This window comes from Mastigoproctus giganteus, chromosome 4, assembly GCF_048544385.1.
Source record: "Mastigoproctus giganteus isolate SK-2022 chromosome 4, ASM4854438v1, whole genome shotgun sequence".
NCBI classification, from domain to species: Eukaryota; Metazoa; Arthropoda; class Arachnida; order Uropygi; family Thelyphonidae; genus Mastigoproctus; species Mastigoproctus giganteus.
The window spans coordinates 110,791,719-110,817,974 of record NC_143578.1 but is presented as its reverse complement, the minus strand read 5'-3'; the positions used below and the strand labels follow the sequence as shown (position 1 = coordinate 110,817,974).

Here is a 26,256-nt window from a genome sequence, read left to right as displayed (position 1 = left end):
GTTGTGTTAGCTAGCCAAATTAATGTTTACTACTGTATAGAAAAGGTTTTCTATACAGTAGTAACGGAGTGAGATTTTAAGGGAAAAAAATATTAATTAATGTAACTGTCCTCTTTCAGATAGAGTTTAAGGTTTATGATTTGTACATTTAATGCTGACAGTGGAAGATAAAACCTAGTTTTTAAAATGCAGAGGGCAGTAATACTTGGGATACGCTTATGCCAAGAAAGTTTTGAAGTCAAAGTTATCTTCAGTTCTGAGTTTAAGTTAAACTCTTAATGTTTGGTCTCAATGTAAGGTTTAAAGATAAAATGGCAACTAAGGCCATGATGTGTTTTTTCTAGTATTTTTTTATGCATCTCATATTCTGTTAGATATGATTTTAATAAAGTGGATTTGTCATGAAAAGGAAATAATTCCTCTGACAAGTATTTGTAAAATGAGAACATTCTACCAGTATGTATTTCAGTGAAAGATGGACTTGATGTGATAAACAAAGAGGATAATTTTTACTTGTTAATAGGTGACCATGTGTGATGTGTGCAATTGATTCTTGTGCTCACAACAATTACCACTTCTCTGCATTTTCATCTGTTACCAGAGTCCCATATTTGTGGATTAGGTTTTATTTCGTGCAATTTGTTTGTAGATCTAATTTGTCCATAACTGAGCAAATGGAATTTGGACAAATGAGATCTACAATGAAATATACAAGTCTGTTAGTTGTCTGACGGCACTGGGGGGGGGTTCCCCCATCTCCGCTTACAATGAGACATTGTATATGCACACTCTAACACTTCTGTATATCTTCTGGAAGCATTCCTGATAAGCTTCTCTTGGAATTGCTAATAGGCCCTCATATAACTTTCTAAATAATTTCTTCCTCAGTTACTGCAAATCTGCAACCTTTTAAGAGGGCTTTAAACTTGGGTAGGGGGGATATAAAAAAAAAAAAAAAAAAGAACATGGAACTACATCTGTTAAATATGGTGGATGGAGGGGGGACCACAGTGACAGAGTGCTTCACAAGAAATTCTTGAATAAACATGCCCAGTATGAAGAGTCGTCATAATGGAAGAAAGAATTCCCCAAAGCCCACTTGCTTGGCCATTTTTTCTAAATTACATTGTTCATTCACTGTAGAACTGTTTTGTAGTATTTTTGGTTAACTTTGACCATGTGGCAAAAGTTCATAATTATGAACTCTTGCCACAATAATTATGAACTCGTTCATAATAATAATGCTCTGTGAGTCAAAATTATCAGCAAAATTACCAGACTAAATGAACAAATGAGTGTTTGGGAGGTTTAGATCTTTTTGCAGATAAGTTTATTTTATTAGTTTCACTGTTTGTGATGTATTCCATAGTAAAATAAAAGTGGAGGGGAAAATAACCTTGTATGAATAATGAAATTTTTGAATATTGCATATGCACAGTAAGGATATACCCAGCTCCATGACATAAATAAATAAAATTCTTTATTGCTAATAAGTACAGAACATGTACTAGAGACAATAATACTCAACACGGCGACATGGCCAGGAGTTTTACATTATAAATGAAATTATAAATGAAATTAATTGGCAAAAAGGAAAAAAATTACCGTTACATGGAAATTAAGAGTTACAAACATGTAAATTATGAGTTACAAACATGTAAATTGTAATAATGAAAAATGAGGACTAAACGTCATATGGAGGAAATTATCCTAGTTCCACAGATGGAATCCACTCGAGGAGCATGTGACGGTATTTGTAGTCGGTAGCTAATTTCTGAAGGTCGACTCCAAGACGGAGCAGTGCCTGAATTTTGGGGAGTGCCTGGGCAGGTAGGAACCGACTACACAGTTTCAACCGGTTGTATTTGAGGATTAGTGTGGGCTCTGACCTCAAGGATGGCGTAGGATTGTGCCACTGACAGAAATCCCAGATGTTTGGGGTGTTTATTACTCCTGTGTACATTTTTACTGAAGTCATTAAACGCCTGCTGTCAATTAACCTCGGGATCCTGGGTACATTTAGCTGCTCAGCCATGTCAGTTGTTCTCAATTGAGGGGGTCGGCAATGCTTATTTGTGGCCCATTTCAGGGTCCAGTATTCACACGAGAACACTGGTTTTTGAAGTGAAGGCGACGCAGATGCCCAAATTTCAGCAGCATATAAAATAGCCGGATAAACAGTGGCTTGAAGATATCTGGTAGTGGTTGCGGCATCGTTGGAATGAAGTAAGTATTGTTTCGCTTTCCAGCGTAGGGTGTTAAAACGCTTCCGGAGGTATTCTGTGTGATCATTAAATTTCAGCTTCGGATCAAAATATACCCCTAGATCTTTATGGCAGGTAACCACTGGAATTAGAGTACCTAAAACTGAAGGTTGAATTATTGTTGGTTGCTGTTTCAATGAGTAAGTCATTATTGCAGATTTTGACGGGTTAAGGTTTAATCCAAACATCTTCAAGTAAGTTGAAAGAGTGGTCAAGTTCTCTGCGATGGAAGACGTAATTTCCATTGGGTTTGCAGACGGTGGGATTAAGGTAAGAAACTTTATATCGTCGGCATATATTAGAGCATCATCACGATGACTCATGAAAGGAATCAGAATCGCTGAGAAGAGAAGGCCAGACAGGACACCACCTTGAGGGACTCCTGCATTAATTTTTCTTGTAAAGTGGATTTTCTTCAAAGTGAGGTGGACACTTCTATTCTTCAATAAGGCGGTGAGGAAAGCTAGTAGGTCTCCATTAATCCTGAAGAAGAATTGCAGGAGTCTGAGAAGGGCTGTGACGTCTAGGCTGTCAAAAGCAGCTTCAATGTCAGCGTGCACTATAGCTAATTCAGATTTAGTTTCGAAGGCTTGAAGAATTGATGTCTGTGCGGCCATGAGGTTTGTTATGGTGGATCTATTTTCAACTGTGAAATGGAACTGTTTTGGCTTCTGTGGCATCAACTGTTTGTTTAATGCCGGAAGGAGTACCTTTTCTAGAAGTTTGAGGAGGGTGGAAGAAGTTGAGATTGGTCTGAAATCTTTTAGGCTTGTTGGTGCTTTGACCTTAGGCAGTGGCCTCACAGAGTATTCATTCCACTGAGCAGGGAAAACTCGTGTGGAAAGAATAGAGTTGCAGATTGAGAGTAATGCATCTAGAACATGGTCTTGGCATGCCCCACACTATTCAGACTTCTTCCAGTCATTACCTGGCAGAGTAAAGGCAGCAAGATTATACACTAGTTACAAATAAGTTCAGTCTGGTGGACTGAACTTATTTGTAGTGTATAATCTTGCTGCCTTTACTCTGCCAGGTAATGACTGTAAGAAGTTTCTTTGGAGACTACACATGGGTTTCAACACTTCAAGCCTCCAATAAACCAATAAACAAAGTGGTTGTATTGCACTGGGAGATGAGAGTCATCTACCAACTAGTATTGCCTGGAGACACAAAAGGGATGGCATTCCTCTGTGTGGTGTGAATGCCACACCTTGACCCTTACTTAAATTAGTTCACATTTGGGTTGTCAGCTCCAGTAATATTAGGTTCAATCTTTCAGGACTTATATATTGGGGTGGGGAGCGGTATATCCAGGATTAGAACAGTAAGTTAGTCTCTCCATAGTAAAGGTGCAAGAGGAGGATTTGGTTATCACAGAATGACCTGATGTCACCAAAATTTTGTCCACTTGACTGTCAACTGATATCTGAATATCAGTTCCATCAGCATTTAAGACACAAAAGTGGCAAGTCCTGGCTTGTTATACCTGAGAGAATGTTTGTGATAAGCCTCAAGGACCACCTGTGTGGTGTTGTACTCTCAGCACTATGCCAATATCTGTGTGGTACAAAACTGAGGGTAGTGGAGAACAGGGGCATATTCAAGGGTAGGCAGTGTGGGGGGCATATGTCCCCTAAACCACGTGTATAAGTGTTCCTAGGTCTATCTAAAAAAAAAACACTCAAAAACCTGGTCATCATGCTTTCCCCTTACGATGATACCTGGATACAACAGTGGTGGAGAATGAAAAGAGACCTGGGGGTAATTGTGCAGTTAGACATGTCCTCTGAGTGGTGTAGACAGGTTACTAGGAGAGCTCATGAGGTTTTTAGCATTAATAGAGGCATATGATGCAAGAAAGCAAGCTTATACAGCATCAGCCAAAAAAAAAAAAAAAAAACCCTTCCCATTTCATTGATCCATTCATTCCAAATGTTTGTCTAGGCCTTGAATTTATTTAAGCTACCAACTTCCACAACAACAGATGGAAGTTTGTTCCAACAATCAACTACCCGCTGACTAAATGTAAATCTATTCCAGCACATCTATTCTACAACAGTCTTTCCTCAGTTTCAGAAGCTGCAATTTGCAGTACTTAAGCCTTTCTTCATAAGAGCACTCCTTTGTTCCCCTCACCAGTCTTGCTGCCCTTCTCTGTATTCGTTCTAGCAACTCTCTTGCCTGGCCATTGCCTTATACAAAGGGATAATCACCTCCTTATCCCCGCTTGCAAAATTCAATGATATACAGGAATTTTGGCAGCAGCAATAAGGAGGTTAAAATCCTGTATAAGGAAATGATTAGGCCACACGTTGCATACTGTATATAGGTCTGGAAGCCTCATTATAGGAAAGATGTTGATCTGTTGGTATGGAAAGATTAGTGAGTGGACAAGTACTATTACCAAGAAAGGCTTCAGCTCTGCAAACTGCAGCATCTGGAGATTAGGCACCTCTCAGGAGATCTGTAAGACTTTGAATGGATTGAGAAAGATAAATGTTGATGGCTTCTTTCCTCTTGTTCAGACAACACATGTGAGAGAGGGAAAGTATAAATTTAAATTGGGAAGAATGGTTGCAGGATTGATGTGCAGAATTTGCTTTTGGCCAGCAGGTGGTTGATTGTTGGAAAAAATTTCCACCTGGTGCTGTGGAAGTGGATAGTTTAAAAAAAAAAATTAAAGAGGATCTAGACAAATTATTAGAGAGGTGATAAGGGAAGGTTGTGTTTTTTCTTTTTCTTTTTTGTTGAAGCTGTATAAGCTTGCTTTCTCGTAACATTAGCCACTAAATGCAGATCCACACTACGCATCATAAGCATGAAAGTAAGTGTGCATGTTCAAGATGACACTGCTACTGTGTGTGATATACACCTAAAAGAAGTGAAGTGCACGTGTTTAGTCAGTAATCACTCTTGGAAATGAATAAAATGTACTACATTACTGAAATCACTGATGTAGGAACATTTAATGAGATTACAGATGAGACAACATTAATATAAGACAAGAAAAAAACTAATCTTTATGTCAATGTGCTTAAAGATGTATTTAATCCTGTGGGTTAATGAACTACTATGAAAGGGCAAGGAGACTATTTTACTAAGCTTTCCAATGGATTAGACTTTGTGTTATATCAATAACACAAAACATGACCTCATTCATAACTGTGGGGGGAAGTTGCCTCTAACACAGAAACAAAAATGCACATAACAGAACTCCTGCATTAATCAATGTCCATAGTGCTATTATTAGTCCCTACCTCAAATGTACATGCAGTCTTTGGTAAGTATATAAGGGTATAAGTAAGATATAAAGGTATAAGTGGTCTAAGGGTATAAATAGGACATAAAGGTATAAATAGTCTGGGGTGAAATGAATTAAATTCTGCTAAGAGGCAGTTAATAATAGGTCTATGACTTATAATGAGAATATTGTCAGCATATCTGGCAAATAATTTAATCTGAAAATTGTAATGTGCAGTTAATATGTTGTTTTTTTCTATCATTCAAGTGATGTCTGAAATCAGTAATGACATGCCAAGGCCCATGGAGAACTCAAAAATTTGCTTATAAGTAGAGATATTATGCCTAAAGCAATTAGCTAATAGAAGGAAAGAAGTTAATGACATCTTCTGGAGTTAATTTAGGATCTAATCCCCAAGTTCAAAGCATTCTCACAAAAGCAAATATTAGCACAGAGGGAAACCACACCCACATCATAAGAAGCTAGAATATCATTGGAATCTAAATTAATGCATTTTAGCTTTTGAAAGATATTCTCTGTATGATTTATCCAGATGTCATACATGGCAGTTGCAATGGGAAGTATAATGTCCACAAAGAATGAGGATAAACTTGAGAAAGCTGATGATCATGTTCTGTATACCAATATTCTAAAGAATCCATAACCTGATTTTTCCTTGTTGCCCTAACTCTCTGTTCGTTGTTCTTAACCAAAGTTATGATAAATGAATTGTCCATCTTTTAAGTGTCCGTTTTGTCTGGGAAAATGTGATGCATTAATAGTTACAGTCATTTCTATTCATTAATACAACCACTACTACCATTAATTTTACCACCCCATCTGCTGTTTTGCACAATATGCCATTATGTTTACTAAGCAATTTTAGAGTTCATTGCTGTGATAAGTCCACATTAGGTTTACACCTTAATTCTAAATTAATTCTCTATTAAACTGTTGAAAAATGACCTGATATTTCTCAGGGTGGTTGTTTAATTTAGACTAAACTTGCAACAATTGCACCCTTTTTTTGACAAGTAAGGCTTCTAGCACATGGTGAATCCAAGGTTGAACTGTGGGGAGGGGCAAGTTCTGAATTACTAAATGTTCATGAGGATAAATTAATGACATTTGTTGCTTGGAGGAGTGTTGAACTTCCACATAGTTAGGATGAACCACTTCTTTTTGTGCCTGTATCTTAATGAACTGATAATGGCATCGTCCATATTAGTCATAATGCCAATAAGAAAATAATATATTAACTCTACACTACAAGTCTCAAATTAAATTATTTGCCAGTCATGCTGATGATAAGCCATAGTAAGCCATTATACACCATAGAACTATCATTGACCATTCTTGGCAGTTCTCAGCAGAATTTAGTTTGTTTCACCCCAGACTACAATATATCCTTGAAATAGGAATCAACAACAGCATTAATGTTTTGAATCTGGCCATTAAAAAACAAGGCACATCCCTTTGTACCTACAGTATCTATAGGTTCTACCCATTTTGGTAATTTTCTAGATGATCAACCCTGTCCTATTCTGAATGCCAACTTAGAGTAAGAACCCCATGAAGGTCTGCTTTATATATGCAGGTACTTGAATGCAAAGAAGTATTTCTTCCTGAATGCTGACTTAGAGCAAGAACTCCAGAGACAAACACTTGTGTTTGTCTTTCTGTGCTAGAAGCTAAATACAAGGGGATATCAAAAAGTTCATAGCCTTACCTAGAAACAATAGCCCTAGAAAGATGAAACTTCACAGGAACTTTAATCCTTTTCTATGTACTCTTCATGTATAGTAACACATTTCTCCCATCTATGGTTCAGTTCTTCAATGCCTTGATCATAGAATTCCACACTTTTTGCTTGAAACCAAGATTCTACTTCATCAATGACTTCCTGAGACGAATCAAAGTGGCATCCATGCAGTGGTTTCTTTGTTTCTTGAAACAAGAAGTCTGATGGTGATAGGTCAGGCTGGCACTATAGTGCGGGAGAATAGTGCTAGGTCAGGTCAGGAGAATGGTGCTAGGTCAGGTCAGGAGAATGGTGCTAGGTCAGGCTGCAGTAGCACAAATCCAACAGTTGGCAAGAACAGTGCATTCAAAATTGCTTCTGCAAAGGCATCAGCAACCTTGGAATACATTGTACGGAGACCTTAGATATGTGCAGATGGCCATGTAAAATGCTGTGGACAGACCCATAACTAATTCCCACTGCATTTGCGATGAAATGAATTGTCACATATCTGTCACTTGGCATCAGCTGCTCAACCTTTGCAACAGTATCACTGTCTGTGGATGCTGATGGCCTTCCTCTTGGCTCAGCAAAGACACTTTACGACTGCACTGGAACTCTCATTTCCACTTTTTTTACAGTGTCATAGGATGGACAATTCTGCCCATACACAGCTTTCATTCCTTTGTCAATTTCCTGAGCTTTCTTGCCGTGAGAATGCAGGAACGTGATCACTTTGTCAACCATAGCATCCTTCCTTAGATTCCAGGCTCCACCTCTGGTGTACGATCACCTATGGGAATTAAATTTCACATGTTAGTTATGGAATATGTAGACAACTTATATTAAAAGTGGCATCTTCCTACTGATGTCTTATATAGGTCAGGGTACGAACTTTTTGATACCCCCCATAGTGTTTTTGTCTTTTCACAATTCATTATCTGGCAGAATTAAAAACACCTTTAAGCACACTAACATAAACTTAGTCTTCCTGTCTTATTTTACTTTTGGTTCCATGCTCTGTAATCCCAGTAAATGTTTCCCAAAACATCAGCAATTTAAAGAATGTACTATATATTTTGTTAATTGCATGTAGAGTTGCCCGTCAAAAACACATTGGTTACACCTGTTATGTATAGTAATAATGACATCTTGAACAAGTGTGGTTATGAGTGGATCTGCTCTTATGAAGATTGTGGTGCATGCATGACACCTCACTCACAAGTCCCAATTAGGCAATTCAAAAGTTTGAATTAAACTAAATAATAATTACAAAATGTGTGCTATGGAAGCATTAGCCATAGTCAAGTATAAATCAGAGCATCCAAACATACTGAATCATGATATGCCAGGCCCTCCATTGAATTTTCAAGCATCTCGCACTTAGGCAAAATTAAGTTTGTCAGTGACCAACCATACATGAGCTCTCCAGATCATATGACTGCTGCAGGTTTTTAAATCTCTGCTCTTCCTATGCAATCTCAGGCCAAATATCATCTCCAAATATTTGGAATGCTTGCTCTTGGAGGATTCCACAGCCAAGCCTAAGGTCGGTACCAGCACTTGTGGCTCACCACAACAGGCTTGTACTCACCGAAAGATTTCTGCCCAAGCAGATGCTCGCTGCCCTCAACCGTGAGGTCATCTCCTCTACAGTCACCCCGCAGGGCACCACAACCCTCACATGGGAAGAGTCAGTAAACAACATCTTGGACACCCTGTTCCCGCTAAACACAGATCCTCAATCCAGCCAGCAACAAGAAATCTGTACTGAAAACGCATCCTACAGCACCACTTCTATAGAACCGCCTTTCAACTTAGATGAATTGAAACTTTCCATTGGCAAAACAAAAAACAAAAAAAGCCCAGGGTTAGACTTCATTGAAGCAGAAGTAATTAAGAAGCTTGCAGAGACGCAATCAAATCTCCTTCTCAGCCTGTACAACCATTGTCTGGAAGTTGGACTCTTCCCAGATGACTGGAAAGAGGCCAATCTACGCCTCATTTTGAAGAACCCAAGTAAACCACCAGAGCAGCCAAGGTCATACAGACCCATAGCACTCCTTCCCATTTTAAGCAAAATATTTGAACGTCTTCTCTTATCCAGATTGGAAAAACACTATAAAAATGCAAATCTCCAGTCTCCAAACCAGTTTGGCTTTCGGGCAGGCCGTTCAGCAGAAGATGCTCTTCGGCAGCTCACGGATTCCGTCAAAAATTCAGCCACCAAATACTTCTTAGTAATATCAGTGGATTTCGCTGGGGCCTTTGACTTGCTCTGGTGGCCAAGTATACTACGAAGACTCAGAGAAGCTAGCGTTCCAGCAAATCTTTACAGCTGCATACAGGACTATCTTCACAACAGAAGTGTTACAGTCAGAAATGCCTATCGACAAGTCTCCAGAAATGTCTACAGAGGATGCCCCCAGGGCTCTGTCCTTGGTCCTTTCCTATGGAATGTGGTCATGGACGAGTTCCTGAACCTAGACCTGGGAGATGTTTCCACCCAAGCCTTCGCAGACGACTTGATACTGATAGTCACTGGAAACTCCAGAGCTTCCCTGGAAACAACAGCCAACGGAGCCCTTACAAAGCTAGAAAAATGGGCCAGCCTCCATAAACTCCATATATCCACTGAGAAAACTACTTCAATTCTACTCAGAGGAACCCTTCAAATAAGCAGGCCGCCGCAGATTAAAATTGCTGGTAGAACTATCAAACTGACAACTGAGATGAAGTACCTTGGGGTAATTCTCGACCCCAAGCTCACGTTTTACCCGCATATAGACTACCTTCATCGCAAAGTCAGGAACTACACGGCAATGGTAGTGAGGATCAGCAGGTCTGACTGGGGCCTGAATCGCCGCTCGCTGCACATGCTATACAAAGCTGTATTCATTCCCACTATAACCTACTGTGCTGGTTTCATCGTGCACTCATTGTTCGTAACCAAAGGAAGCTCACCTCCATCCAGCGTAATATCCTTCTCACTATCACTCGTGCCTGCTGCACAGTAAGCAACCCAGCGCTCCAAGTCTTGGCAGGAGTTCTCCCTCTGGACCTGCAGATAATTCGCAAAGGTGTGCACTACCGGCTCGCAAAGGGACTCCCTACCACCGTCCTGGATTTCACTACAAACCCAGCAAACACCATCAAAGAAGAAAAAAAACGCCTTGCAGTCTACCTTCTTAACGCCTGGCAAAACAGATGGAATACCACCCCCAAAGGTTCCATTACTAAAAAAATTCTTACCTGAAATAGCCCAGATCTACCCTAAAGCTCCATCATGGTACAGTCCAGGGTTATATACCATTTTCCTGATTACAGGCCATGGATCTATAAATTACAAACTTGCCTCTATGAACATCGTGGATGATCCTCGCTGTCTTTGTGGTGAAAACGAAGACTGGGATCACCTATTCTATGTTTGCCCGCTCTACGAGGACCTGCGAACGTTGCTCATATCAAAAATACATGCCCTGCCTCGAGGAAATGAACATTTTCTGATCAATGAGGAAGACCAGTACCACGCTTTTTTCTGCCTTCGCCCATGATCTCTTCACCAGAAGAAGATCACTGGTACAACGTCCTGGAACTGATGCACATTGATGAACACTCTTTCTCATATACTGAGCATCTTCACCTAGATTGTGACCACTTCTAGCTACTGGACTTGACACTCAGGTCGCTTGAATTGTTTCATCCGTGTCTCTCTTGATACGTGATTGCCTTCCCACCCTCTCGAGGGGCCTCTTCTTCCACTTCCGCTTAGGTGAGAGAATTCCCACCCAACCTGTGGAGGATGCCTTCCCTTACATCCTCCGTCGCTCTGTCTATACCTCCTTTCCTTTACCCTCTCCAGTACATCCTGTACTCCCTGTACCCTATTATTTTATTTTATATATACAGTAATACCCCGAAGTTACGCGATAGGTGGGTCCGACGAAAATCGCGTAAGTCGAATTCGCGTAAGTCAGGGTACAACTTTGCATATAAATACATATAAATTTTGCTCAATTGGGACCAAGGACTAACAAAAACACTAGTTTAGAAGAAAAATATTAATAAAATTGCAGTTCTGTATACATATTAATACAAAATATGTATTAAAAAAACAAATGACTTACGTTAAAAAGTTATTTCGATGTCGATGGCTTCATAAAATCTAACAAATTCGTCTGACGACACAGCGCCTTCTTTTTTTCACGCAGAATTTCTTCGTAGCAAGCTAATAATTTTTTTTATTCCTTGCTTTGTAGCTATAATGCGTTCTTCGTTGGAGTCTATGTTTTCTAAAATTTTTAAGCCCTTTACAATTGAGCCCTTTTCAATTTTCAACCTGTCAAGTTTGCAATTGTCATGTGCTTTTCGCCGTTGCTTCATTTAGGCCTGTAGCACGTGCAATATCACATGGTCTTTCATTTCGCTCAAAGCGTTTCACAATTTCATATTTTTTCTCTATCGACAGAGGCGGACTGGCCATAAGCCTTACCGGGGCCAGTGTAACCCCGGTGGGCCAGTGTGATTTTGGCCATAAACCATAGTATGAGGCCACTATAAATTTTCCCGGGTAAGAATTTTTGACCCAGTCCGCCTCTGTTTATCGATAATTGCTTTTCTTTTTCTCTCTGAATCTGCAGTGTCTTCACCAGGACGCTTCCTTTTCACACCTTTTAATTAAGTATTTTACTAATTTTTAGGGAATAAAGCGCAATTACAAAACGAGGAGGCACGCTTGATACGCATAAACAAAGCTGCGCGCATGTAGCAACTGAATAAACAACACCATAAAGGCAGAGATACACTATTAACACCCCACATTTCTAGGGGTTACTACCATAAAACAATAAAAATCCAGTTGCGTTTCTGCTAGTGAAATCTGTTATAAACTGGTAGTAAACTCGATCTAATTGCATTTGCGATTATACCGATAGCTGGAATTGTGTTGGTTTTTACGTTATTATGGTGAAATGTGTTTTTCCCTTCACTGATATAAAAAACATAAAATCAGCAAAGTTGAATTTTGTTCATCTTTCGCTCTCATTCTCCGCCGTCGCACCGTATATCGATAACATATGAAAAACGACCTTGAAGATAGTGGGCGGCAGCGTTGCCAAACGAAAAAATCAAGAACCGCGTAACTCCGAGTTCGCGTAAGTCGGGGTAGCGTAAGTCGGGGTATTACTGTATATATATATATATATATTTTTTTTTTTTTTTTTACTTGGTCTCTTTCCAGGAAGCTCAGGTGACCTGGAGGAGACTAGCCAGAGAATTATGGGCAGCCTGGCTACCTCCTAGTGGTGTGTGCGGGCAACGTGGGGTCCCATCAGGGGCCCTGCGGCCAAAAGCCAGGACACCCAACAGAACCCAGCACAATACTTCATTTACAACACAAAAAATTTTTTCTGGCTTTCACAGTGATACTGTTTGTCTCCACAGAGTATATATGGCGCAGATGTGGGAAACCACCGGAGGCGCCTTTCCCCCAAAACTATATGCCCTCAACCGTGTGGACGCCGACATCGACACCATAATAAGTAAAAAGAAGGACAGACACAACTTTATCAAAGCTCTTGAAACCTGAATCACTGCCAAGTTGTATTTGTTTTTCTTTATTTGTGTTCAGCTCCTTGTTTCTATGATGTATTTGTATTTATTTTTGCATTTGTAATCTGTATTTTGTAGCCTTTTGTATGTGTTCGCTATATTTTGTAGCCATTTGAATTTGTACTTATGTTATCTATATGTGAACCCCTGGCGCTCGTCGCCGTGATGGGATATTGCGCTGTAATTCTACTTCACAATAAAGATTTATTTATTTATTTATCTTTTATCTGGTAATCAACAATGGGTTCATAAAAGATGTGTGCTTCTTATCATTATATTTTATAATTTACCATTTTTATCCACCCATCCTTCAACAATGGCAATTTTAAGATTGACATACCCTAATGAAGTGCACTTCTAGGAGCTAATACTTTTTAATGGTTTTTTGACTCTTAATTTTCATTCTTCTTTATAAAAATTTCCTAACTTATTCGTGAGTGGTGTTTCGATGATCTTAAGCCTTTCAGATTATGATTCTCTGAATACTATTATTTGTTAAATGTTTCCTGATAAAATAAATACTATATGTGCCTATATATTAATGAACTTACAGGAGTAAAAATAACTGTCAGTAAATATGTCTTGTGTAACTGAATTTTTAAATGCAAATTACTGTATGTGTACATATATTTTAAATACGAATGTTTATAGGTTTATGTATAGGTATAGGTATATTAAATTCATAAATATATATCTATTAAAAAGGCATGTAATGACTAAATAAAAGACAGAAATTGGAAATACAATAAATGTGCACTTTTTAGAATATTCTTCACTGTTTGATTAACCAGAAAAGAGCATGACAGTCATTCTAAATAATCAATGCTCTACTGTACTCACTTTTCACATTATCATTTTCCATGAAATTAGATAAAAAAATAATAATAATAAATATTGCAGAGGGATAGGGCAAAGTACAAAAGTAATACATGGCCAACCTTGATTGTGCTGCTCATGTGCATCACTCACACTATGAAATACCAGTAAATAACAACAAACTGGGGGGAATGAGAAATTTATATATTATTTCCAGTGCTTTTCAATACTAATCGAATAAAAACAATACTTTTTTATTTTCCACATCTATTATTTATAGTATCAAGCAACACACAAAAAATCTCAAGTATATGATTTATTCAGAAAATAATGCCTTGTATGTTTGTGGATTGTATATCTGCTCATCTCACATATAAATTTCCTATTTCTATTACTGTTCCAATATTTCAATGGAAATTCCATGTGCTAGTTCAAGTATATGAAGGAAAAATAGACAAAATAATGAAGGAAAAGACACTTAAAGCCCAAGAGATATAAAAATAGCCATTTATGCCATTTTGATCGACTATCTGGACTTTACTAATAATGTTGACGTAAAAAAGTATCTTGAATCTTGATAGGTTTTCATTAGGGTACATTTCAAATCACTAACGGAAAATGAAAAAAGTAAACAGCATGGCACTAAGCTGCATTACTGCTGAAAATAAAGTAGACTAAGATCCTCAACAATTCAAGGTTAAGATGTGGTTTAAATGAATCAAATATGCTAAAGATGACAGCTTATTAAGATTGAGTCTCTCTCTCTCTCTTTTGTGAATTATTTGATTAATCATTTGAAAGTTTTTTTTCGATACTTAACCAGGTGGTTTAACAATATACAGACCCATATTTCTTATAGTAACATCATGTTTTTTTTGCAACAGTATCGGATGTTTATTCATTCAACAAAATATAAATATATAATAAAAATATATAAATATAATATAATTAATAAAAGGGAGACAGTTTCAAACACAGGATATTGTAATATTTGAAACAGTTTTAATATAATGCTGCTGCACATTAACTTTTGCAGTCAAGTGAAGAGGATGCAGTGATTTCTCCAGTGATGGTGAAAGTTCTTAGACATGGGTCTTTAGGAATGGCTACAACTTCCATATAGTCAATCTAGATTAACTACTATTGCTTTCAGTAGGATAACATCATACATTAGATGATCTGTTAACCATTAAAAACTCTAGGCACTACTGTGACTAGCAGATAGCCCTATTAGCAATCTTGTGTTGAGTGGTGAATGGATGTATGGAATTTAAATGAGCAGCCAAGCAGTAGATTGGAAGAAAACTTCCAATTGGAAACAAAACTTATTGTGGGCGTTAAAAAATTTAAAAAGAGAAAAATGTAAATCTAACATGAAAAAATGAAGGTGTACAAAAATCCTGAAACTAAATAGATCTCTGAAAACAGGAGTTATGATACCAAATTATACCCTAAAAAAATAAGTTTATAGACAATGACATAATACAGAATCTCATAAAGCCTGCATCCTCAGAACCCGGCATAAGCCATTTTTTTGATTTTTTTTTAAAGTCTGGATTTTTGAAAGTTATGCATACAGCCTAAGTATTCAGGAGTTAATTTGTTATTTTTATTTGATAATACAGAGCTCGGATCCCTATAATCACAACAAAATGATAGTTGCCAGTGATAAGCCAAAACATTAATCTGTATTGCTGGGTTGGTCCAGCAGGTAACATATTTACTAAAGAAATAAAAGTTGTGGGTTTGAATTCTGCGACCACTATGGGTGCTGTAATTATAGAATATTTTTTTTTAATACGAAGTATAAATAGTGCACATTTTTTAATATGAAGTATAAATACAGCAGGCCCTCGTTATAACGCGGTTTGCTTTACACTGATTCGCTATAACACTGTTCTTATATTATAACCCGTATCTGACTATTAACACTGTCACAAATCACTATAATGCTCTTTTACAGATTGCATTTTTGGCATATTAAATGAAATCGTTTCATTTCATGGAGTCGACAGCTTGAAAATGAATAGCAAAACAGCATTAAAACGTTTCTCACGCCGACTTTAGAAATTTTCCCACACTCAGTGAAATTTTCGCGCACGCTAATTTAATTGCAGTACAGTGACTTGTTACTTAGTTCCAAGATCAACATTTTAAAAAATGATCAAGTATGTTGCTTGTAATATTTGCATTATATGCATTTATCCGAAGTCTAGTCATCACTCAGTACAGTGACATTGTGCATAACAGACAGTTTACTCGAACATTGTATCATAATTAATGCAACCAATGCAGTTACATTTTTGAAGAGTTAATAATGACGGATAAGAATGAAAAAGAAACGTCTGGACGCAGTATGATGACTATAAATGTAAGAAAAAGACTGAATTTGAAAATTAAATTAGATGTTTTGAAGCGAATCGATTCCTGTCAATGACAAGTGGATGTGTGCCATATTTAGGACTGGCAAGTTTAACTGTAAGAACAATTATAAAAAATAAAGAATTAATTTTAGCAGTGGGAAAGACAGTTGTTCCACTGCAAGAAACTAGGGCTAGGCCGGCTATTAGGATTGAAATGGAGAGACTTTAACTAATTTTATTGAAGATAATATCTAATGCAGAATTCAGTGAATTATGTACAAATATTTGAATATTAAATATTTTGACTGACATTTGTGCATCTTTTCACTACCATTTATTATTGATTAGGAAATATCCTATGGGACTGATCGCAACTCACAGATACATATGTTACCTTATGGGAATGCAGCGCTCGCTTAGCATGGATTCACTTTGCACTCTGTTTTTCCGGAATGAATTATCAGTGTTAAGCAGGGGTCACTTGTAGTGCAATATAATGTCAGCAATTGAATTGCATTAAAAACTAAATACTCACTATACTATTAAGTCCTATACTGCAAACTAGTACATTTATATGTTACAAACATAATAACAGTAGCATACAGTCCAGAAAATAAGTAAAATAAAAAGAAATTGATGTTTGGAAATTATTAATGGAATATAATGCATAAATCTGGCACCTGCATATTTTTTTTTTATCAAGTCTGGCCAGCCTATTTCCCCTCTGTCCTTGTACAACTGACTACCCTGGGAGAAATATTCAAAAAGTTTTGAATTTTTGAATGCCAGATTTCTGAGGTTCTATTGTATACACAATTTAATTCCATATTTATGTACCTTAAGTAGCCTTTTAAGTACTGTGCGTTCACAGACTTGGGCAAACATTGAAAGCTTTCCATCAAGTATATCCATGAGAGGATGCAAAACATGATCAGCATCAGCAGTGACTTCATTTCGTTGAGATACCTGGTTCATAGACACTTGACCTGCACCCTTAACAGCAGATAGCAGTGCACTGAGTTCTTGCATACTCTGTTTAATTGTCAGCTCTAGGCTATAAATAGATTAAAAGACATTTCAAATAATTTTTCTATTTACTTATAAAAAGCAATAAAACATTTCTTTACAGAAGGAGATCAAGCAGTTTTAAATTTTAAATTCCTACCCTTAAACACAGATATGTAAAAAAAGCAGTGTATAGTTTTTTCAACTTTTTTACATCTATAGAAATGTGTAAAAGTTGCACCTTATATTTTTTATTATAAAAATTTTGCGTTAATGTATTTGCTTTTGAAGGAAGAATACATTAATTATTAAATAAAGGTAACTGAAAGGGCATAAAAATAGCTCACTGCAAAATAGTTGCAGTGAGCTATTTTTAGAAGAGTGGGTGTCAATATTTTATATCTTTGGCTTTCTAAAATACTTTTCAACTATTCTGAAAGACTCCTGAGGCATCATGAAACTCAATTGTTATGTATTCTTGTACCAACCAATAAAATGGTTTTATTTTTTCGTTTATGTTACTGGTGTTTTATTATTTATAAATAAGGCATCAGTGAACAGAAAGGAGTGGAATAATTCCAATGCAAATAGGCAGGACCAGTGGAAGATTTGTAAAAAAACTACTAGTGTCTAGTTAAAACAGTGTTTTTTGAGTGATCACCGGCAAACACATAAAATACACAAATGCACACTGAGAGTACTATACAGAAATTGAAGTATCTTAAACTATTCATTTCTTTATAGCCTCCTCATAATTTGACTGACTTGTAGCTGCCAAATTTTGACTTTCAAAAAGCTGGGAACAAGCATAAATTGTTATTTTGTAGGCAGTAGGAAAATCGTATTATTTCTTGAAAATTTTTCTGAACACAGCATTGCTATAAGGAATTATTAAAATGCCAAGAATGACTTGCAATAACTTCATATTTTATGCTTCCTTGCACATCTATTAGTTCTCTGATCAAAAATCACTGCATATCATCATAAATCCAGAGAGTTGGCATATCCAACATATTTTCCATAAAATAAAAATCTTTTCTGCCCTGATTGTGATAGGTGATTTTAAACTTCAAAATATTGAATGTCTCTAACTTCCATTATGGATACTGCAAATTTATTGTGGAACTTAAGGATATTTATGCGTTTTTTTTTTGGCACAAAGCAGCTTTTGGCCTTAAGCATGGTGAAAACATACTGTACTTAATATTTTCAAGAACTAACTTCGACGTTAAAGTAATACATGGATTTATTCCCTCTGATCATAAAGTAGTTACTTTAGAAATCTCAGATGGAATTATCAGTAAATATTGTTTTAAGACAACAATAAATTATCAAAAGGCTAACTAACCATTACTGAATAGTAAACTGTCCTTAACAAAATGGGATATACTGTACTAAACAAATCTTTTGCAAAAAATGACATGGCTAAAGTTTATTTTAATTGCATTAATCAGATAATTTTAGAAAACACACAAATAATCATTGTGCTTTAATGCAGAAATAATAAGAATTAACAAAAAAAAAAATAATAATAATAAAATAAAATAATAATAGTAAAAAAAAAAAAAAAAATAAATAAATAAAAATAAATAAATAAAAAACGAAAAACCAAAAGAAAATACCCACAAATCTTTGAACAATCAAATAAATAACTTCAGGGGCTCACATCTGGTGAATATGGGCTTGGCACACCCAGGGTCCTGAGTTGGATATCACCATCCTTCTCTTTCTCGGTGATTCCCTTCTCTCTCTGGGTAACTTAGAATTTTTTTTTTTTTTTTTGGCTGGTGGAGCAAAAGACAGGCTTCATTACATCATATGGCTAATATAATAATAAGCCCGGCGTGTTCGATAACACATGTCGACGATGCCACCTGGCCTGGGATGGCATCATCTGAGGCCAGGTTCTGTTCTAGAGAGTTCGGCAAACATTTCAAAAGTTGCACATTTTTTTAGGCTGTGATGCGTTGGAGAATCATCCCCCTCAGTTCTTCCACGAGTCACAGCACTCATGCCACTTTGTGCCCATTGCTTTGCTGTCTAGTCTGGGGCATGATATTTTAAAATAATAAGATCAATAAATTTACTTAATTAATTGTCAATACTACACTATCCAATAGAATCTTAAATGCAGTGATGCATATTACGCTATATATTTTTACGTTAGAGCTACCTAGTTACCACAATTAAAAATTTGAATTCCCTACCACTCTGTACACACATAATGGCTGCAAGATTCAAACGAAAAAATGGTTTTACGTATATTAAGCAGTAATCTACAAAAACTCTTATCTAAATTAAATATAACCAGCATAACTAGAACTATAAGGATACTTATACAGTACAATATAAAATAACAATTAGGTAAATAAAATGGCAAACACATTGCTTTTATGGAGCCTGTAATTCACAGCTGTAATTTTTAAAGAGAGTCAGTGCCCTCTTTGGAGAGGGGAGACTATGCTGGGGATTTCAAGCCCTTCTATGGGTTATCATGGAACAAGTAAATACATGAGCTGTGTCAGGGTCACAAGGAGTAAGAACAGGTGCATGTGTACTTACATGTACACTAATGCTAAGAGCATAGTAAATAAACTTGATGAATTTGAAGTACTGATTGTCATCAGATGCAGACATTGTGTCATTCAGACATTCAGCAAAGTTGAATTTGAATATGGAGAGAGAGTGTGTACAAAAAAGGAAAGACAGGAGAGGAGTGAATTGGGTGAGGTTATGCTCTTAGTTAAGAAATATATTAAATCTAAACCAGTGCATCCAGTTGACATGGATGGCAGTGCTATGTTAAGTCAGTTTGGTGTGAAATAAGCACTGGGAAAATAAAAATGAGAGGACTGTGTTATAGCCTTAATGACTATGATGAGTACAACAAACAACTATACAGAGAAACAGAGCGAAACAGTAAATCAACATGTCTTATAATGGGGGATTTTAACTTTCCAGACATTGACTGGAAATTGTGGATTGATCACTCACACACTAGCAAGACTTTTGTGGATTTAATGGATTACTTAAACAGAAAGGGTGCAAGAAAATTGGGAGATGAAAGTGATCAGCAAGGGAAAGCTTTCAATGTGACATATCTGAGATGGAAGACTGGTACCAAGGTTGCTTGGATACTGCCATGATGGGAGATTGCTGGTTTCTTAAGAGGGAAAGCAAAATAGACATAAGAAAAACTCTCTGCGTGGCAAACATTTGTAAGAAATTACATTATATGTCTGATTTTAAAAGTACTTAAAATGAATCAGACTCATTTTTAAGATAGTATATGTGTTACTATATGATATTTGAAATTGGTCATTCATTCAATTATTAAAATTTCAGTATAACTTTTGATCGAGACATAATAAGGGTCATAATTCTGGTGTGTTTGGAATCAGCAGATAAATTTCCTTCAGAATCTACCTTTTGCTCTGGAGATAAGAAAAAACTTTTTTTGTCGGTCAGTGTAATTATTGATGTTCCTAGCAATATGTCAATTTGTGTTGCCAACGCGGATCCAATATCTGTGGTGTGGTATCCAATACTATGGTATTCAGGTATAGTGCAGTGGGACTAATTTAAAATTTTCATTTGAAATAATGCCTTACAGCAAAGCAGTGAGGCTGCCATGGTCTGTCATGGCGTATTGCATGCTGCGTGTGATACAGATAGCCCTGACTGTAACAAAATATTATGTCTGTATGTCTTAGGTATGGTTATTGAGCAAATTAAATGGAATTCAGTATTTTATTAGACAAATTTGATGTTTTAAAAAATGGCCATTTCCCAGAAAGGGATTAAATCAAGGAACTCATCAAGTACTCAGATACTAACCTCAAGGTAAGAACCTAACCTCATTCATTTGGTTGTATGGCAGAATCACTATATGAAGGATACAGTGGTTCCACAGGAGGTAGTTATTCTCAGACTTGACTGTCACAGACATGGGGAAAATTTTTATGCAATAAGAAGTTGAATACAGCCAGGTTATATCTGCCAGTGTCAAAAGTTAATGAATTGTAGAAGAGTTATCTTTATATTAAGAATAGGCAATCTGATGATTTACTTAAAAACTATAATGCAATGTTGAGAAAAAGCAGTGAGTGAGGATTAAATTTGAAAGTGTCTGAAATTATGCCCAGATATGATAGGAGGGAGTATATGATAAGAGTCTTATCAATCAGTTCGGCCCTGGAGAGAATGTGCAAGGCTCATGGGGTAGAATTTTTTTTCAGTGTGGTCTGCACTTGCGAACAGGAGAGACTGTTTCTACAGGGATGGGATACATTTAAACAGAAAAGGTGCAAGAATATTTGCTGATGCTGTCGAGGCAGTGTTAGGTGGGTCAGAAAATTGCTAGCTTGGGTGGATTCATACACTACAAGATTAACAATAGCCACAGGCAGAGGTGAAAGTGATTCTTGCACTGTTTCTATTGTAATGAGCAGCAGCCCAGAGAGCAAGTTGCTGGGGATTTCAAGAGCTGCTGGAGTCATCATGGAAGAAGTAAATACATGGGCTGTGTTTATTGGGAAGAAGTAAATAGATGGGATCAACTGATTATGTTAAAAACAGTGAATTCTAAATGGGAAGCCTTCAAGGAATTAGCCCTGGAAGGAATTAGCACTGGCTTTTCATACCAACTAAGAAATACTGTTCAAGATTTAGACCTAAATGGATGTCAGATGAATTAATGAGGCTCGTGACAGAGAAGAAAAATGTAAAAATCCATGGGATGCATATAAATTATCAGGTGACAAAGAAGCCTATGGCACATATAAGCTAGTCTGTATGTTGTTTGTTTGTTATTTGGTTATTTATACAAAAGGATGATCACCTACTTTTCCCTACTAGCAAAATTCTTGTATATCATTGACAATACTAGACAATCATTGACAATCTTGTATATCATTGACAAAATCCTTGTATATCATTGACAAATTATAATTTCAAAATGTGGTGTTATCCAGAAAAAAGGAGATTATGAATTTTACTATGGTATTTGTAATGTACTTAAGTGGTAAATGTTGCAAGAAAGAAAGCTTATACAGCATCGACCAAATAAAAAAAAATAATAATAAATAAAAAACAGAACTTCCCACATCACCGATCCTTCCCCTCTACTAGTCTAGTTCTTCCTTCAGTTTATTCAAACTAACCGCTTTCACAACAGCAGATACAAGTTGTTCCAACAATTAACCACCCTCTTGAAGGCAAATTTCTACAAATCAATTCCAAAACCATCCTTCCTCAACTTGAATATATGCCCCTTCGTGCATGTATAGCCTGAGCAAGAGTAAGGATGCCACAGCATTGAGCTTACTCAATGCATTCAAAGCCTTAAGCGCCTCAATCAGATCTCCTCGCAGACGTCTAGCCTCTAGATGCTGCAATTTGCAGAATTGAAGCTTCTTGGTACATCCCTTTTGTTCTCTCACTAATCTCTGTGTTCTTCTGTGCATCCATTCCAATAGATCCACATCCTCCGTAAATCAAAACCTTCAGACTTGTATGCAGTACTGATGACTCTGCTACCCTGAGTGTGGTACTACATAGTTGGTATGTTATTCTGGGATTGCTCCTACCCATATGCAATATCTTACATTTGTCAATGAAACTTCAATTACCACTTTTTGGCCCATCTGCCTAATTTTTCTAGATCATGTTTCAGTAACATACCCTGATTACCATGGTTTTACAACTCTGCCAACCTTCATAACAATCATCCACAAATAAAGTCAATGAATTCATCAAAATGAAGCTGCTGCTAATCGTACATGCTCTGTTGACAGTACAGATTGTGTTTTTCGTTATTATTACTTTCATCTTCCTTCTGCTTTTTCGTTTCCTGTTTGGGAGTGTTCAGATTCTCATGATCTTCTTTATCTCTTCTGTTGTCATTTTCATTATCAATATTTTTTTGGCTATCATAGTTTTTTTCCTTATCTTCATGATTTTGACCATCAGAGTTTTTAATTTCCATTGTGATATAACAAGAGAGTTTTTGAAATTTTGAATCTTCTGCCAGTCTTCTTTCTTTCAGTTTATGTTTTCGGCTTCCACTAGGATACTTCCTTCTCGTCATATTTAATTCTGGTATGACCAATAATTCTGAAAAAATATACAAAATCAATCTGAAATTAAGGCACACACAAGAGCAATTGAAATGCATTTTAAAATTGCTGCTATGTTGTATTAAGCTACATAATTGTGTAATCAAATTACTTTTATACTACATACATTGACTTATTGATGAATATGTATAGGAGTTTTGTCACTGGAACATTTGTTTCTTCAGACCATTTCACTGAGTCAGTGGGAAATTTGCATGGCGTTTCGTTTGGAACCACCACACTTCACCAGGACATGATGTGTCAGCTACACTTAGATGCGATCCAATATGTTGTCTTCGACTTCACACACAGACGTACTTGCGGTTTGTAGTACTGCTACAGGTTTGTGCCCTACAGACACAGGAATTCCGATAAATTCTATTTTGTGCAATTCCCATCAAAAAATAAAAAATGTATGGTGTGTTTATAATCATATATGCTGCATTATTCAGTATATCCTGACAGGAGAGAATATTTTCTGCAATCAAATGCTTTGAGATACTTTCTTGGGTACCTGGGAATCCCCTATATAACAAATCGCTATATAAGCTGGAACATGGCCCATGCTGATCACTTTGCAGCATAGGCTAGAGCAAGAAGTAGCCTGCCCTCCCCTCTCTATCAAAGACATGCTGAGACCATTGTTGCAAATGATTATTTTTTTTTTTTTTTAAATGAAACCCCCAAACATAGGAGGTATCAGAAATTATATTACTTAGTACCATGTATGGGTTGAGGGTTGAAATACTAAATGTTTAGTTTTTGTTACAAGACACAGATGAGAACTAGTTGCATATGGGCAAAAGCAGCTCATTCAAATGGCAATGATGAAGGGCTACAAGACATAATATCACAATTTTCATATGATGTTAATTATTGGTCATCTATTGGGTAATAAATGACCAATGGCAGGCGACACTTCTCACAGAATAACCTGGACAGAATTCAGGGATGGTCAGATAAATGTCGGCTATATTTAGATGGATCATGTAATTTAATGGTGAAAAATATGTTTTACACTTGGGGAAATTACAACCCCAAAATAACTTATATACCTTCAACTTATTTATCCAAGAATCTAGCATGTTAGATGAAATGATGAAGCAAAAATATTAGTCGTCATTCAAGCATCAAAGCTATTTTTATAAATTGCAGGCAGAGATTTCATGTTGCTATGCTAAAAACATCCGAAACTTCAACTTTTACCAACACACAGTAACACAATAATTCACTTTTTTGGAAGATTTTCCAAAAAAAACTCCGAACTACTCTGAATTTGTGTCTAACATTTTTAAAAGAAGAGCAAACCTAGCTAGAAAGTATTGACCTATCTCCTAATGGTGGGGGTGGAAATTCGTGGTGGGCATGTGATGGCCCATCCCCAACATGAGGCTAAATGGTTGCTCTTCTAAGGCAGATTTATTTTTTTGTTTTATTTGTTATTTATTTGAATTGACCCAAGTAGGATTTTTGTGTTTTGTTTATTTAACCTACTAGATATTTGATTTTTGTTACACCATACATACAAGAACTAGTTACATATGGGCAAAGGCCAGCATAGTGACTGGGATGGAAACTCATTCAAATGACACCTGGAGGGGTTGAATTCAGAATGTAGACGAAAAAAGGATTTGGGGCTACAATCCATGCAGATATGAAATTCTCCATAGATTTCAGAGAGCGAGCAAAGGAAGACCTATGGAGTCAAGTTGATGATTTATTCAGAAAATGTTTGTAGACATAGAGAGTTGTTGTAATTCCAATATAAAAGGCAATGGTGAGACCACACTTGAAATACATATAGAAGCAAGAAGGCCACACCTAAAAAAGTACTATGAAGCTGCTTGAAAAGGTCCAAAGATAAGCAATCCCACCTGGCGAGACTGGCTAAAAGGTGTGTGCCCATATAGGGGAGAGACTTTGAATAAGTGGGCTACAGAGCTTGATAACTAGGTATCTTAGTGGGAATAGTAAAATGAACGAAGGTGAAATTTTCACAGAAGTAATGGATGCTAGACTCGGGGGGGGGGGGGTACAAGGTGTGGCTATTAAATAACAAGAATGTTGCAATAAAATGAATACAATGAAATTTTTGTACCACACAAGTTATCCCCTTCACACTAATTGCCTTGGGCTTGCACCACACTGTTCCGTACATTACTCCCATACATTTTTACCATACACAGAAACATTTCTGGAAGTCATCATCTGTAAGCCCTTTTAACAACACCTCAGTCATTTTTTTCTGAATGTCTTCAGTGGACTGAAAATGGGTTCCCTTAAGTACACTTTTCAATTTATTAAAGAGAAAAAAGTCACACGGGGGCTTCACACACACACACACACACAGATTGTTTTTTTTTTGGCTAGAAATGGTGAACAGAGAGTGAATTGTCTTGATGGAGCATCCAACCATTCTTCCACAATTCAGGTCTCTTCCTTTGAGTTTTTTCATGCAGCCTTGTCAGAACTTCAATGTAGTATGTTTGATTGACAGTTGATTTGATGGGTCATATTCAGGCATAATAATTCCTGTAATATCAAAGAAAACAAGAGCCATGGTCATACTGGAGCAGTCAACTTTCATCACAAATAATTATAGCACTCAAAGTCTGGGTCATCTTCAATTTTTTTTCACCATATCTTTGCAAACTTGAGATTTTCTCATTCTTTGATCTTCAGTCAAAATTTTTGTTACCGTCTTGACACACATTTTTCTCATTCCTATATTTTCAGTTAAAATTTGTCTAACTGTTTCTTTTTCCACATTGAAATGAAACCATCCTAATGCTTGAATAGTGATCACTTCTAGTCCTAACCCAGTCCACATTTTAACCAGTTTTCATGGATACCGGAAGATCTGGTCATTCATTCTTTCACAATCTCTCTTCCTTCTAAAAATCTTTTATGCCATTCATACATGTGAGCACTTGACGTATCTTCCTCATAAACTTGATGTAACAACTCGTAACTTTCAGTTGGTATTTTCTTATGTTTTGTTAAAATTTTGAGTTTGATTCTTTTGTTTGTCATTTTCTGGAAAACCTCAAAAACACAAGGTAATGAAAATATGTCTTACTGGTTTTCAAGGTCAATTGCT

General features: G+C 36.6%; 1 protein-coding gene across 1 annotated transcript in view; it reads right to left on the bottom strand.

Moving 5' to 3' along the window:
- unc-13 (protein unc13 homolog) overlaps positions 1-26,256 on the bottom strand; it is a 1,321,962-nt gene that overhangs the window by 124,164 nt on the left and 1,171,542 nt on the right. The window contains exon 36 of the mRNA XM_090372343.1: positions 16,873-17,089. Within this exon, the coding sequence (XP_090228469.1) occupies positions 16,873-17,089 (217 nt within the window). The remainder of the gene's footprint in view (positions 1-16,872; positions 17,090-26,256) is intronic.